The 17,439-nt window shown below is 44.1% G+C and overlaps 1 protein-coding gene across 1 annotated transcript in view; it reads right to left on the reverse strand.

Moving 5' to 3' along the window:
* The window catches only part of LOC133956950 (cadherin-4-like), a 198,469-nt gene that overhangs the window by 54,692 nt on the left and 126,338 nt on the right, over nt 1-17,439 (reverse strand). The window contains exon 4 of the mRNA XM_062392323.1: nt 5,859-6,091. Within this exon, the coding sequence (XP_062248307.1) occupies nt 5,859-6,091 (233 nt within the window). The remainder of the gene's footprint in view (nt 1-5,858; nt 6,092-17,439) is intronic.

Genomic DNA, 17,439 nt, shown 5'->3' on the forward strand with positions numbered 1-17,439 from the left:
GGGTCAAACAGGGAGAGGTTTGGAAGGGTTGTCAAAGTAGCAGTGAACACAGTCCTATTAATTCAGAGCCCAGTCGACTGGAAACATCAACGCATCCTTCAGAACAAGAGACGTTGCAGGAACGTGGACTCGGCATTCAAATGTGTAAGTGTGACTCTTTTCATGCAGAAGTGTTTTGTGTTTGGGGAAGAGCCAGCTCGGGAACTGTAGTGAAGCAGTGAGATTCACCATGAATGAGAGGTACCTGTGAGGAGATAGCTCCTGTCAATACTGCTTGTGAATAATAATACCATGTATTATTCTGTATGATCAGCTGGTGTCAAAATTCTGAAACTGAAGCAAACTCTCATCGCCGCCACTTCTTCAGATGCAGCCAGTTGATTTCAAGTCAAAGATCGACACACTTCTTTTAAGAGCGAGACAAACAATTCGTTTTTAAGGTAAAAATAATATTAGATCTATACGTGAGTGCTCATGTAATGCATATAATTACCAGGACACAACACAAAAGGGGAATTTAAAATACAAGTGCTGTTACTTTCCACCTTCCCAGTACAACTTCAGCAGTATTGAATTTGAATTACTGTGTTTACTCCAAACCGTGCACTATTAAACATCTCTCCGGTTATCATTTGTCTTCTGGTTGACCAAAGGAGTTTGCAGTCTATGTATTTGATTATGTGAGTGGCTGTGGGTCTTAAATCAACGGGGGTGGAGCAGAAGTGATTTATTGTTACATCTGACAATACGAGCAAAGGGGTTGGCCCCAGTATGAAAAACTACACAATTCTGCACTTTTTAATCAAATGCGGGAAAAAAGGGCAGAACTCAAAGTGAAGAATATAGTAGCCTTGATGTATCTGGGCGAAAAAAAAAAAAAAAAAAGATGGAAAGCATTGCAAGATAGAGAGTGATGGAAAAAGAAAAACATAAAACAATCAAAATTGGAAACCACTCACGAGAGATAGAGAAAATGGTTCGGTTTTATAATGGTGAAGGAAAACAGTGCGAGCGGCGTGGAGAATATCTGTGCGTGCTCCATGTCTGTGTGTTTGCTCGACGTCTGTATGCGTTTGTGCGGACGCGTGTGTGTGTCTGTGTGCGAGTGCTTGGGCGTTGCCAGAAAACAAGAAAAATCGGGGGCTTGTAAATTCAGCAGCATAAGAAAAAGAGGTTCAATCACCATACATTTACATATAAAGAGACAAGTGTTTTTAATACTTCTTCCAGTTTTTCTTCTTCCATTACTCATGTGCAATATGTACCCGTACGGTTCCCCGCCGAGCAGCTGACATTTGAGAATAAAAAAAATAAAATACAACACAGGGGCAGGCTGCACTGTTGGAAGACGCCAATGGCTTCTGGCACATATCGAAAGTTTAGGTTTCTGTACAATGCAGTCTATAAAAAGTGTTTTCCCTTTGTCTCTGTCTCTGTTCTCGCCCGGTCAAGGTCCTCGGAGAGTTGGCTTGTATCTGCCAGCGGAAACAATGCTTTCAAGGCCGACTTCATTAGACGGACGCCCGAGAGGGAAAGCTTTTAAGGCGGCTTTAAAGGAAATGTGTCAAGCAACCTGGCATATGGTATGTGCTGCGTGCGTTCGTGTGGGGGCGGCGTGAGGAGTGGGCTGCGGAGCGGCATGGGCAAGGTGTTAGTGTTCAGTGTCATCAAGCAGGCGCTCCATTTCAGACATGCACTGTGCGGTGCAGGGGCGCCGGAGCACTGGTTACACTCACAGGTCCAGGTATGTGCAGCGGTAGGAGAAAATAGGCTCCACTTAGGGCGGTGGAAACAAACTGTAAACACAGCTCGGACATTTCCTCATGGTTTAGGCTGCTGGCAAACAACATTCTATTTATAAATACAGCAGCGAATTGAGATTTGGAATGGTTTCAGCTTGGAGTCGGGTCCCCACCAACTCAAGAGGGTAATATATGGCCCTTTAAAAACTCCACTATTTTCCTACAGCCAGTGACTAACCTTGTTTCCTGTTTCGTGTTCCTGTTCATTTCAATCTCTGGGTTTATCAGACATTTGCCCTCATCTGGAAGTTACTCCAAACCACTTAAATGGCACTGAGGCAAAGCAGCAAATCATAAAGATAAGTTCAAAACTCTTCAAAAAAAAATTCTCTGTGAATTCATCACTGCGATTGAGACCTATCACACACACTAAGTCACGGAATTTGTGATAAATATAAAAGATACAGAACCTTTCTATAATGGTAGCTTAAACATTATTTACTGTTAAAAAACGCAACAAAAAAATCCCAACACAGTATCTTAAATCAACTGGTTTCCCCTTAGCCATATTAAAGGAGAGAGAATCTTCTCAATAAAACAAAAAAAAAGTGGATTATAGATCAGATTATAGATAGATTATCTTTATCATTATAAGAGACTATATTATGTATTAGTAAAGTACAATATGTCTAAATTCCCTGTCTCTCCGATTGGTAACTGAGGGTAATAGCATGTCCTCATTTGGCCACTAGGGGAGCTCTGCACCCTTGAAACAGACCAAACACTCTAATGAGCCTGAGGAGCTTGTTCTCTAACTCGTGGCCCAAAAAAGCACAAGCACTCCTCCTCTTGTTCTGTGCTTCTCGTCTGTAGAGACAAAGTCCAGCTCACATGTTTCCATGGTGTGTATTCACTGTGCTGTGCGACAAGGACAAATGTATTCTCTTTTCTTTTCCGGGTGGGGGGGGGGGGGGGGGCTTAGTGGGGTTGACTGCATGGGATGACTGCCCCACATCCCGCCAGTGTGGTGAGGGCTGGCAGAGGTGGAGCGAGACATGTTTGGGATGGAGTGAGAGAGGAGGTGGGGGGGGGCTGTCAGAAGCAGATGTGCACCCCCTCCGCCCCCCCCCCCCACCTAAATAAGTCATGCTCCAGATCCTTTTATCTGCACATGCTAACAGGTACTAGTGAGTTCCCGGAGGAGAGGTGCAAAAAAAGAAAAATAAGGATGGAGTGAGAACAAAAAAAAAATCACTGAGGAAGAAACACAGCGGTGGAGAAAGATCTGTGACCATCACTGCTGCAGAAGGCTTAGGAGGGCTCGTCTGCGGCCGCGGTTCGATTCCGAACGCCGCTTCACTCTTTCTCATTCTAACTCACACAGAGAGAGAGGAAGGAACTCAGAGGCGATGAAATTGATTATGAAACAGGTTAAGCAGCGTCGTCTGTGCACTTATTCAAACTATTTTAAAAGATGGAGGATAAGCAGCACAAGCCAACCAGCTTTACCGATTCCAGAGATTTAAAGGTCGTGTTATTTCCCTTAATCCCACTCAAGAGTGGGAACACACACTTTTTGACACGCACAGATTTTGGGCTCAAAACCATACACACACTCTAAACCCAAAACAAAGACACAACCACACATACAGCGTTGACAATAATTAACATTTTATGCATATTTAGCATAATTCACACTTGATCCAACATAATCGCTTACGAAAAAAATAAATATCACTCTCGCGTGCACACACACACACACAACCACACCAGACACACACATGCTTAAGCACACTAACGCTATGTGAACAGGAGTCACTGAGTGTGAAATGGATGCAGCCCCCCCCCCAACCCTGGTGCCATCAGCCTTAGCCAGCTGGCGGTGGTCCCGGCTCTACCCCTCCATGCTACTGCCTCCCTGGAACCCTGCATGCTTTGATATCAGCCAGCCCCCGGCTACCCAGACATCTGGAAGTTATTATTCAGCAGAGCAGGCCACAAATCGCCATTTCCATAATGAAACAACACATTTTGTTTCAGCGCCCTGCTTTCTGCTGCTGCCGCCCCTCGCCACACACATGTTTGATCCAGTGTGCCTAGTGTGTTTCTGACCCCCCCCCCCGACCCTGTTTAACTCCTTCACTGTTGGTCAGCCCGTTCAGAACTCCTCTGGGTCCTCATATTAGTTTTCTCACACAGGAAAGTCAAGTTCAATAGAAGGTCAAATAACCCTTCAAACGCTGTGGTTTCATAAATACATACTAAGCATCGAAGCCTTTTAAGCCCGAATTAAAAAAGTGTGAAAATGAAGGCCAAGTTATTCAGAGCCAAAACCAAATCCTCCCTCTTACACCCACTCTGACTAATAGATCAGTTGTTGGCTGATGTCCCGCTCCGGGTCTCGAATGGTCTTCAGATTGTACGACTGACTTTGTGCCATCTCTTCTGTTTCCTGGCTGTGCGCACTACAAAGGAAAACCAGCCGAAAACAATTCATGGTCAGGTTTTAAAGTGTCTGAAGAGGCAGCACTCAAAGTTGAAATACTCCAGAAAGTTAAACAACTTGGAAAAAGTCATGAAAAGTCAGTTCTTCAATCATCTAAACCACCCTTCAGGGGAGTTCTGTATTCCATTTATTTTCATCTTCTGCTTACACATAAATCTGAACTTCACAGATTATCGTGAGGTATGAATAAGTCAGGAATCAGCGAGTGGTGGCAGGGCAGCTCGAACTGGCTTCTGAAGTGCAACTGAGATGCGGTCAAGCTCTTTCTGTTATTCTCTTATTTACCTGAAACAGTGATTGGTTCAGAGTTCAATGCTGGTTTGGGAAGCAGCCACCCAGCAGCATTAACTGGAATACAATCAATAAGTAAAGAAAAACAATGTCTATACCAGGGGACAACATTGCCAGCATGCATTTCAATGCATTGTTGGTAAAAAACAAGAGGGGGTGTGAATGGTGAAATCTCTGTTTCCTTAATGCTCCAGTGTACATGTGCAAACAGAGACACAGAAACCAGAGAGTTCTAGAACATCTGCATTCGTGAAAATGACGAGAGGCCAAATTTGTGTCCAGTCTGGACAGGGCCTTAATTACTTCCCAGCATTTGCATCTCAAATGGAAGTGGTAGAAGTGAGTGTGTTGCTTCTACACTAACCGGCTGCTAACTGGGTTTGTTAGCTGGTGCTGGCCCGGTTGTGTACAGTGAGGTTTTTAGAGCTGCTGCAGCCAAAAGCGACATTATGAGAAAGTTGAGATTTCATCAAAACATTAAAGTTTGTGTGCCACAAAACCCCCACAATAAAACCAAAGAAAGCTTTACAGGACCAATAAAGGCCTGTGTAGAGCTGAGGGAGCTGCAGAGTCGGGCGACAACTCTTTCAAACAGCCATTTGATTCTAACGGCTTTCAGCATTTTTTGAGTTAGTTTCAGACCATTTTACGCGGCTAAAGATGTCTTTGGGTAGCAATGACCAGGAAGTGACGTCTGAAACCAAAAAACGAACCTGCCTAACAAGACGTGGTGAATCCATTATGTCTCGTAAGTGATACGTCTGCCTCAGCCCGTCCTGCCTGAGCTGTTCCAGCCTCGCACGGTGTCGGTGAACATGCCCCCCCCCCCCCTAATCACACACGGTGTCGTTACCTAATCTGATTAACACGCGGCTGATATCGACGATGAGATGAGGTCTTTAGTGGGTCTGCTGTCATGGGGACGGGCTGCTCGGTCCTCGTCTGGCCACCGAGAGCTTTTAAATAGATGAGTGAGAGTTGAGAGGAGCCATGGGTTATCCAAGGCCCAGGATGTTTTCCAATAACAGCTTATGGCTTGGGGGAATCAAACCCTCCCCCTGTGGCAGTGTGATCCTATCACTTTCAACCATGTGCTACTGCCACTTCTCTGCTCCGATCCCCTTCCCTCTCTCTCTCTCTCTCTCTCTCTCTCGCTCTCTCTGTCACTCCCTAAAACCCAGAGGAGTTCTGACCTGATTCTTGGCTTTTTCTGTCCCCACACCACTGCAGAAGATTCGATAGGAGGAAGAAGCTCTGGGACGATGATTGAAATTTGAAGCATGATATTTGTGGGCGTGCTCACCGCGTACAGAACTCACCTCATTCTCATTTTGTGGAGGGGACGGTGGCGGCGGGTCAATCAGCGCCAGTTGGACCACAGTCTCCCAGACGTGCGCCTGCGGACCACTGGCTGTCAGTTTAAACTGGACCGGTTCATCTAGGCTGGCCCCCGCTCCCCGGGCGTAGATGGACCCATCTGTCCGCACGCTGAAGATGGGGTCACTGCTCCGAAAAACCACAGCTTCATTCCCCGTGCAGTCGTCAAACTTCACTGTGGACAAGGAGAAGTGAGACGGTTTTAATATACTATTCATTAAAGCAGCTGATACCGGTCATAATTAAGTAATGAAATAGGTTGAAAGTACATAACGGCATATGGGAGTGAGGCAGACACGGCTGTTCTCTCACACACACACACACACACAGACAAACACACAAAGACACACACACAGGGCGTCTGCAGTGCACACGTCCCAGCAGGAGGTATATAGTATAGATTGACTACTTATTGTACCACTGTGCCTGGTTTGATACTGCTGCGTTTGACCATTAGTCTGAAGGTTAAAACATCACGAGGATAAGTCTCTCGAGGATTTTTCTATAACGCTGGTGCGCCGGGCATTTATTGTGAAGGGGGTGAAACACATTGTTCTTTCAGCTGAATGTATTTGTAGCTAATTAACTGCTACAATTACAGAGAGGAGTAGTGATACAGAAACAAAGCAAACAAAGTTGCAACTTTTTGAGGACAAAGAACCACTCTTATTGTTTTCCCTGTCATGAAAAACACTATGAGTTTAGCTTTTTAAAGTGAAGGCCACATTACTCTCTGTTTGATCTTTCTCCAGTGATCTCAGCCCCGAGCTCATCCAGTCATCGTCTTTCCAGAAGTTTGTGTTTAAGCAGAGTGGAGACATAAAGCAGACGCACAGTGTTTCACATGTCGCATCACCAGCTCACTCTGAAATATATTCCACAGAAACGGCTGTAGGAGCATGTGAATGAGTTCTTCTCTCCAGAAAGAGCAACATAATTTTATATTTTGCCATTTTCAACTACTGCAAACTCGTCTTGAGTTCAGTGCACTTCAGTGACCTCCCTCACCCCCAGTTCTGAATCCACTAGAACATCTTTGAATTGCCCACCATATACTGTAAAGTACCCTGGGAAACAGGGCTTTGATTGAACTAACAGAAGTAGCATTTTCCTGCAGAACATGAACTGAACATTAAATTACCTAAAACAGCCAATTTTAAGAATCAAATCAATTTTTTTCTTTATGATATCAAGCTGGAAGTCTTCATTTCCTTTCATTGGTAAAAACAAATTCTTCTCAGAGAATATCAAGTTTCACAGATTAGGCAGAGCAGTTTTATTTTTACAGCCTTGTGGGATGTTCAGCATGAGACGGCTCAGCAGGGACTAAATTAAACTCAACCTGACTCTTCAGAGCCTCCTTGCATCCTACATTGTTTGTGTACATTCTCATAATGTGCCCTAATTGATCTTGAAATATAGAAAAATAATGTTCCTTATGCACCTCCTACGACTCGGAACATTATATACAACAGTATTTCTATATATTAAGTTTCAAATGCTCCTTTAACAACAGGCACTGACTATGTTTGCATGGACACCAATAATATGACTTTTAAACATCTTCTTATTCATTACCCTGAATAGGATTGTTTACCAGAGTTGCTAATAGAAGAACACCCTCATATCCCTGCTTGCAGAGAATAGTCTGATTATCACCCACACCAAAATAACATCCACTGCATCATGTCCGACATTCCTGCCAGAGTTTTAAAACCACAACCTGTGATGCTTTAATGCACAGTGTTATTTTCTTGTTTACATTCAAACCCAGAATGCTGTGAAACATCCAGTACATTAAACAGCAATTAAATTATATTCATGTCTACATAATGTGGATAAGGTAAAAAAAATGTATTAATTCTGTTGAAATGCATTAATCGGGTTAATAGAATAATATTGGCATGTAAACACGTCTAGAAATGCAATTACAAGGGGTCAAGACATAAAGAGCCTTGAATTCTATAGCTAATATATTAAACACTTTGTTAGAGCATGAAGTATAGTACCAGTGCTTCTATACTACAACATATGGAGCTGTCTGTGTTGGATCTCTAATGAAACTACCAGACAAAGGTAAGTGTATCCCATAATGTCCTCATCCTAACATATACAAGATGCTGAGCTCAAGGCCCTGATGCAACACTGTCTCTCCTCTTTCTCACTGTACACATCTGTTCAACATGCTTCCATAACAAAGACCCCCCCCCCCCCCTTATCTGAGGCCAGACGTCCAGAGTTCAGGCAGAGGGGACAGCTGCTCAACAAGTGTCCAGGTCTAGACAGGAGGAGACATAAGATGGATAACATCAACCAGAGGGGCAGAACAAAGCCTCCTCCGTTCAGCAGATTGCTTCTCTCGTCGTATATGCCGAAAATTTCAATCCCGAAAAGTCTTCGGAAAGCTTCCTCGCTCCTTTCTGTTTATCTGATTCTTTCCCTTTTGTCCAATCTCATTTCTTCCACCTTTATTTTTGCAGATTCTCAACGATTCGACTTGGAAGGTTGTGGGGCGACAATAACAAACACAACAGTTTGCAAGCATGTGCCCGTGCAAATAGAGTTCTGGAAGGCTGCCTGATTGTAGTGACAATGAGATGAAGACAAAAAACAAAACTCAAACTCTACTTTTATTGTATTTTCTACTTGTCTGTGAAAGAGTCAAACACTGAAAAACAATAAGTGTCTTCTCTCTCTCGGAGTTGTGCCCTCAGCTTGAAGTGGTGCAGTGCTACGCTCATGAAGTGAAGGCCTGTACACTTAAGCTTCATTCTGAGGGAACCATGATAAGTAAAGAACGCATGTCTGGGTTGTATACAAACGTTTACTATTAGTGGCCGTCTTGTAATATGAGGAACAATATTTGGATGCTTGGATTTAGGTTAGTTTATTTTCATTTGCAAATAGAAGATCTAAATATTGATTAATGTTGTTTCAGGTATAATACAATTAGGTAATTGTTTATTGTTAATTGATCTTATCAGTAAGCTTCTCCTATTCGCAAATTAAACACAGTTGGGTTTCGGACTGTGGAAAGAAAACTAGACCGTCAACCCGAGTTTTATTTAATTTTTTATCATTATTACTGTTACTCGTGCAGGCCTGGAAACAAGAGTACCTTAAACCGTGCTCCCTCAAGTGCAGATTTTACACGTCCTTTAATAGATTAAAACTAATCATAAAAACTCTAACACAGTTAAATCCAGGACTTCTCAATTCAGTTGAACAGCATGCATGAAACACAGACCAGGTTGAAAAGCAGTAAATGTTTCAGGTTAGTTTCAGGAAAACTATAAAAGTCAAAGTCAATGAGCCAATACATGTTGAGGCAAGTAGAAGTTGTATAATCAATCTGTGCGTGCGTGCGTATGTGTGTGTATGTGTGTCTGTGTGTGTGATTGTGTGTAAGGACATTTATTCTCTATGATTGGCTGCACGTCTCGGTAATGACAAGCAGAACTAAGTGCACCGATACCCACACACAAATGGAGTGACAGGCTGTGCATAGAGTTCCCAGAGGGTCTTGTTTTTCCACCAATTAAAGAGAAAGACAGTGCAGATTCTACCTCTCCAGCAACACACACACACACGCACACACAGACACACACAGAGACACCTACGATAGCTCCTCTTTCACCCGGGTCGGTTGATACTGCTATAAGAGAGATTATAAAAATCAGCAAACAACAGAGCAATGAAGCCCAACGGCACAGTGCTGCACATTAACACGTCGTCTAAAGCGGTGGACCCAGGTCGTGCATTGATCTGGCAAATAACAGCAACACCAGTGTGCCCAGCAGCCAGCCCAGCACTTCTACACTGTTTAGTCAACGTGAGCCGTCACAACCCTGAAACGTTACAGAAACCATCATGTGCATATCCACACTGGAAAGGACATTTTTCTTTTTTGAATCACTATTACTTTGAGGCTCACCAAAGATCCCTCCTCACTTTTCTCCCAACTCTTTTTTCTTTTAATTAAAGTTCCTTTCTCCCTCCAACAAGACAAGGACAAGGAGGAGAGGGATGCTGAAAGGAGGTGTGACCTTCTTCTGATGGTTCTGGACAGCCTGACAGGAAGTAGGTGACAAGTGTTGAAAGGGAAGTGAGAAAGGGATACAGTCGGGGGAGAGGGAGAAGGCTCGGGAGTGACAGAGAGAAGGTGAGACGAGAGGGGGGAGATGGAAAGGGTGAAGGAAGACAGGGAGAGAGAGATGAGAGGACAGAAAGTGTGGAGGGGGCAATCAGAGAGACAGTGAAATGATGGGGGAACATTAAAGGAGGAGAAAGGAAGCAGGTACAGAGCTCATAGGCAGATTGCAGTCAGTGAAGTGGAGATCTCCAGAGGCTGCAGCCATTTAAATTGTTCCAAGCATGATGCATGGAATGCTTCAGACGTCACCGTGCATTGCAAAGCGTGCATTGCAAAGCGGCAAAGTGCTAATCCCCGCTGCAATCAGGCCCACTTAGGACAAGAGACGGGGAGGAGGAAGGGAGGGCATGACGAGGAGGAGAAGGAAAAGAGAGGGATGTCAGGCGGAGTGGAGAGGGAGGCTGGAGAGGCCAGTGGATGAGGGCCTGGCACTGGAATCCTGGCTCGGTGAACTGGCTCTGTCTCACACAGCCACACTGGAATGGATGGGCTGCTCAGATGGCTGTTTAAACAGGTTAATTGTGCTGGCCTCCCAGGAGATCGGGACAGATGGATAGATGAATAGGATGAGAGAGGAGAGGAAGAGAGAGCAGAAAAAAGATCGACAAAGGCAGAGCGACGGAGCTGGGAGAGAGAGAAACAGAGGGCGGGATGTGGAGATGGATGGCAGGAGATGCAAATGGCCACGGATCAGACGCTCCGTGGGGAGTGTGCCGTCTAAACTGCAGAGCTCTGCCCGACTCTGATCAGCGAGTGAACAAACAGAGCCAGGTCCACTGTCCACGCACTGATAGACTATGAAGTGAGAACAAACTTGTGATGGAAGGGTGTTAAAAGCAAAGTCACAGGCCCGTCAGGGAGCTGCTCCACTGAAGCCAGTCGGGGGGGGGGGGGGGGGGGGAGACTCGCTCATCCCTCCATCCCGAACCACAGACCTTCAAAGGGACGCCGGCATCGACCGGCTCCCGTTTCAAAAGAGCTCACAGCCAGCGCACGGACACAAACCGAGAGGGAAGCAGGAATCGAACGTGGTGAATACATCAAACCAGACATCAAATAAACAGAGGAGGAATACCAAATACAAATGTATTTATTTATTTACTGTCAAACAAAACAAAACGTTACTTTTCAAACATGCCTCCACTGGATCCATTGTTGTACTCTTTGGTGTTTTCTTTATATTTCATGTCCACATGCACTTCAGAGATTGAGCTGCTGTCTTGTACAACAAATACAAAGCCACGAGGAAATTGAACTGCCTTTGCATGCTTCTGCCAAGCAGCTTACATCCATATCTATCCAGACTCATGTGATGTACATAGTGAGGACTTTGAAGGATTTTAATACAATGCTTTCTGTCAACATTAGAATATAAATTCTGTAGTTCTTCAATGTTTTCTGGAAATATCATCTTCACGAGGTCCAAAAGTGTGATTTGATAAGGTCACTTTGACTTTCAACAAACTGAATTCTAATCCGGTAATCCTTCACTCCAAGAGAACCTTTGTACCAAATTTGAAGTAGTGCCCTCGTGTTATTCCTGAGATACTGTATTCATGAGAATGGAATGGACAGAATGGAAGTGGAAGGACAGATGAAAGGTTAAATGGCTGATGGATGGACGAAGTGACAAACGGACAGACAACCCTACAACAAGCTTCCTCCTGTGCTGGTGTTGAGGCATACAACCAATTTAAGGAGGTGAGAGTAAATGTTGAACTGGCTGATGTCACACACATTTATACAAAGTTTAGTGGTTAGAGACTGAGAGAGGTTTTATTCAGTTGCAAGGAAATAGAGAACTTGTGAGGGAAAACGATTGTTTGTGTATCATTGTCTGAGAATAATTCTCCCAATGAAATGAGGTGAAATTAGAAAAATTAGATCAATGAGCTTTTAAAAACAAGGCTTTCATTCTTAAATATATCCCAGTTTAGGATTTCAGGTCCCGCTTTGTTTTCAACTTTGTTGTTTCCCAGTTTCTGCAGCTTGAAACTTTCTCTGCATTTGCTTATGCAGCAACACTTCATGTCTGCAGTGGACTGTGTACCATAAAGGGAATCTCAATGTGTGTGTGTGTCCTGGATATGCATGGCCTGTGGTGTCTTATGTAAAATTAAGCAGCTTCACTGTTTTACTCGGTTGAACACATGCACTTTACTTCACCACTCGACAATCTCTGGGTGAGAACCCAAAATGTCAGCATGAGATATTTGCTTGTAGATGAATCTTGGCAACTTTTCAGCCCCAAACACTTCTCCTGGTTTGCTGGAAAACACGATCAGTTTATATTGTCCTCCTGCATTAACTCTTAACCACGTGGCTGAGAGGAGGCTCGGGTACAAGGAAGGACCTGAGGCACATAAAGCTACTAGCAATATGTGTGTGCATTACTGTGCTTATATCTTGAGGGCACTCCTGCCAGTGTGAAGGTCATATGCCTCCTCCAAACATCTACGCTTATTTTAAACCTCTCTGTCAGCAACAACTCAACTCCGCTCAGAAAGATGCTGTGCACGGACCTTGTGGTGCTGTTTGTGTTTGTCTTCCTTTTAATTTGTTTTTGACACAAGAAAATATCTCTGAGCTACAAAGTAAATTTTCTTTCATTTGAAGAGACTCGATATTAGAGGACATTTTTAATTTGACCGGAACACTTGCCAGAGAGCTTTACAGAAAACCTCTGCTATCATTTGGATTCAAAGGTCCACACTTAAACAGAGAGGTTGAAATGTTGTGTTACGATTCATTCATTAGCCTTCGCATTCATCTGGATTTTCTCTTTTCAGTCATGAAGCCCTGTTGTATAGATAATCAAGGGGTCAGTTGTGGAAAGGGGTCGTCCAGTTATACAGACTGCTGATCTCAGAGCTGCTGGCTAATAACCCCTCTTTTATGCAAATATACACTGTTTGATTTGAGCAATAGATTAATGTGAGGGTGGTCCAGATTGAATTCTGCAAGGATCCATTTAAATCTGTTCAGCCCAGTTATCAGATGTTGGGGACACAACTGTGTCACCCATTTCAAGCACCCCGGAGTGCATCTGTGCACAAGACTCTATAAACACAAATCATACAAGTTTAAAGTCACACTCACAGAGAGACCGACAACAAACACTAAATGAAACAATGTTGTTTTTGACTAATCACTGTCTCCCTGATGACTGATCAGTATTCCTCCAAACAGGCTCAGAAGGGCCTGATTGGCCTCCATCAATTCTCAGCCATCTCTCACAGTAAGACGAAGTGACTTGGTGTCAACAGCACAATCGATCACACTGTGTCAGTCCCTGCATGAATACTGTGTGATATACAAGTATTAGTGCACAATGCCGACAATCTCTGTGACCACGACCGACAATGACCCATCGCTCCTGCATGAAAATCTCATCACGCCCACACAAAGACGTCAGACTCTGCACAAACCGAACCGTCTGCGTAGCTTCACAGTCTCCTGTTGCACATCTGTGAGTCCCTCTAATGGAAATCAAAGACTCCTATTTTCTTCACTCTGTATTGTTTTTTATTAAACACGCGTTTCCAGCTTCTCAGGCGCCTGCATTGTGGTGAGATGTGAAAAAAGGAAGACAGACAGAAGGAAAGTAAGACGGCAAGAAAGAGAGAGAGAGAGAGAGAGAGAGAGAGAGAGAGAAAAACAGAGAAAATCTTTTGGCAATTAGGGCTGGCTTTAGTGGTGATTAGGAGAGAAGGCAGTGGGAGAGAGAAAGGGATCTGGCAGAATAAAGCCTCTCCCAGGACGCTGGAAAAGTCCCTTTGTAGAAATAAAAAAAAAAAGAGAGAGAGAGAAGATGAAATAACAGGCGAATGAAAGTAAGCACTTCCCCAACTTTTATTATTTTGGAGTTGTGGGTTGGTGCAGTGCTGGACAGCGTGTTTAGTTGTACTACACACACACACACACACACACACACTCAGAGACAAAAAGGTATTTACACAGCCGACCACAGCTCACATGCCTTTGCTCCTCTGGGTCATTTGGCCTTTTACCCGGCCTCTCTGCGGTTATCGGGGGAAACACACTCCAAAACGCTCCGGGTGGCGGCGGCTCAGTGCGTTTACTGGATCGATCACAAACTCAATGATGGATTTGATACGTACAGTATAAGTTACTGTTCCCGAGAGCCTCTGCCCAGATTTTGTATCACCACTGTTTGCACTGCGATACCAGACAAGGACCGAAGCCCTGCAGCAGGAGACCTGATGCAGTCGGACCGATGGAACTTCATACGGTGCAGCAGTGCAGCAGACGGGGGGGGGGGGGGGGGGGGGTCTACATTCCAGAACCAACAACATGCAGGTGCCAGCAATCTCAAGGTCAGTGAATTTGTGTATGTGTGCATTTTGTGTCCTTTCCTCCCTAAACCACATATCTATCATCTTCCCCCGGGACCAACCAAATCCCGGTCGACTCTACCAGCCACTGAATCGCTCTTTATTTTCTGTCACAGTGGAAAACAGTAAGAAAAATGCAGAAACACAAGTAGAAAAAAGACAACTTAGTACAGGCCATAAAAAACAAAGGCTTCAACTTTGCCTTTATTCCAGTGTTTGCCTGCGAGCATCAAATATGCTTGTTGTAAAAGAAAAGAAATCATTTTCATATTGTTTTCTCAAGCTTCCCCAAGGAAGCAAACTGCACAAAATTGCTTTCCCCTACTGCTGGAGGAAATACCGGCTGCATTTCTCGAATCTAATCAACATCTCTCCATCAAAAACTATAAGAAAAGGTTCTGTTTTTCCAATTATAGGGGTCAGAGCATAGAAACCAGAAACCAGAGAAATCCCTCTAGCCTTTAAACCATGGAAAAACATACATGTAATTGCACAATCTGTATAGGGGGATAGGGAACATGGGTTTTCAGCAGTAAGTAGGGATATCTCTTCTTTTTTTTCTTCTCCCTTGTACGAGAGCCATCAGGCTGTGATCCCTAAAATCCCTGGATGATGGTGGACTACTATGGCTGAACCATGCAATTAGTGGTTCTGAAGTTTCACTGAGATAGGAGCAGAGCTGGAAGTTCAGCAAACGGCCAAACCAGGAGCATAAACACTGGAACTACAGAGTGGTATGCATCAGTAGTGACAGCAGTATGCATAGAGCGTTTACATTTTCATCACTTTCTATAGATTTGTCCTTTGTTAAGTTAAAAAACATTTCCTCATATGACTGGATCTGTATGTTTCATTGATGTAAATAAAGATGGACAACAACATGGCTCCCTAAGCCAAAGCTTCTTGATCGCCTCCTGTTGAATTACTGCAGTATAGATATATAATCCCTGCCTCCTCCATGTTAGCAGATGGGACATTGACCAACAAAACATGGCAAAATACACATCAGATGTTTTTTTTTGTTGTTTGATGATGATACTGCAGCTCCATCCTGGACGTGTGGACTCTGCTGCAAATTCATCCATACAACAGAACAGCATTTATAACCAGGTTTTTCTGGCTTTATTTCTGACTAGTGGGAGGAAGTGGATACATGTCGTCCACTTCCACATTTCAAGTTATTGAGTTTAAAAAATCAGCTGCTGCAGTCGTGCAAAAATAGCTCTTATTGTCAGCTGAACACAAACTGGAATCCATATTGGACAGCTTTGCATCTCTCACGATTTATGTCCAATTCCAACAAAGTCAATGCTGAAAATAGTGGCCTGTGCATTGAGGATGAGGAGAAGTCCAGGCAGATGAATTGTTGTGCAGTACATGTCCAATTGTGTTAGAGGAAAACTTTTTGTGCCATAAAACAATAAATGTTTTATTAACTTATCCATGATCTTTCCCTAATACCACTTCATAGTGTTCTTTCATGGGTTTTTTGCAGAATGGACCAATAACCCTGTTCCACTGGTGCTGGCTAATGTTTGTAGCCCAAAGCAGAGATCAGGAGCCGGCTACAGAGGTCTCATAAAAATGATTTTTAACTCCACATCGCCAGAGCATGTGTTTTTTTCAGCCCCAACCCACCAAGAATACATACAATGTTTCCACTATATACATTGTGCAGCTATGAGTCAACATTTTATGATTCAATAAAGGACAAAGGTTACCTGTATGTGTGTGTGGGTGTGTGTGTGTGTGTGTGTGTGCACAAACAGGATTGCACTAAAAAACCTGTGAGCTAGAATATAGTGTCATGAGCGGCCCGGGGGAGAAACATTAGTCAGTGATGATTACTAACAACATCTTCCTGAGAGCGTCTGTGTCATTACGTGTGTGAGCACATTCACTTTTTTTCTTCCCATAATGCCGCACTGAACCATCTTGTGGGCTGAATGAGGAGCTTTTACAGAGAAGTGACTGATGGGTCTTAAAAGTGTCGCCTAAATGTGTCTTTGGGCTCGTAGACTATATAACGGAGCCTGGCCGGGTGGGTGTAGTCATGTTTTTGTGTCTACGTGAACGTGTTTGTGTGCGTTTGTCTGCACACACAGGTTGAGGGGGTCCGAATCTCCTTCCTGTGAATGGACGTGTGAACCACGGGAACACTTTACTGCAGCTGCTGATACGGAGCGCACTGATATGACAAGCCGGATAACCACTTTTCATCTCTCTCTAACACAAACACACACACACACACACACACACACACACACACACCCACACACACACACACACAGAGAGAGGGAGAATCACAGAAGCTGGAGGCTGAAGGAGGCTGGCAGAGGAGGGATCCCTGAGGTACAAACAGACAGCAGTGTAACAACCCCCCCTCTCCCCACACCTCACAAAACCACATTCTCAAGTACACACAAACAAACACATGTTTTGGAAGCAAATGCACATTTACCATTTGTCAGAGTGTCACGCGATGGTGCACTAACCTTCATTGCAGCTAATTGTTGTGCAATCTAGCAGGAGAACGCCCGGAGCTCTATTTGAGAGGCCATGTGGTGTGTGTCTGTGCGTAGGTTTTAGGGCAAGCGTGTGTCTCAGTTAGTTGTGTTAGGGATATACACATAAAAAAGTGTGTACATCAGTGGGGTTATACTATGTGTGTGTGTGTGTGTGTGTGTGTGTGGTCTGCTTATGGCGGGGTTTGTTAGTACAGGGGAAATAAATTAGCAGTGCTAGCAGGTTGCTCTGACAAGTTGTGTTAATGAGAACATCCTCCAGAGCCTTCTGGGCCGGGGAGTGAAACCAGAGGCCATGATCATCTGTTCACTCTGGAAGACGGCGAGGAGAGAGGGAGGCTGCCAAACGGCAAAGAGCCGGCACGATTAGACCCCACCATCTGCAGGAGAGGTGCTAATGTGTGGTTGGAACTATGGGCAGTGGGAAATAATAACTGTATCATAGAAGAACAATGAGCCCAGAGGACATATTAAGTTTTACAATGATGGT

Source organism: Platichthys flesus, chromosome 7 (assembly GCF_949316205.1).
Source record: "Platichthys flesus chromosome 7, fPlaFle2.1, whole genome shotgun sequence".
NCBI lineage: Eukaryota > Metazoa > Chordata > Actinopteri > Pleuronectiformes > Pleuronectidae > Platichthys > Platichthys flesus.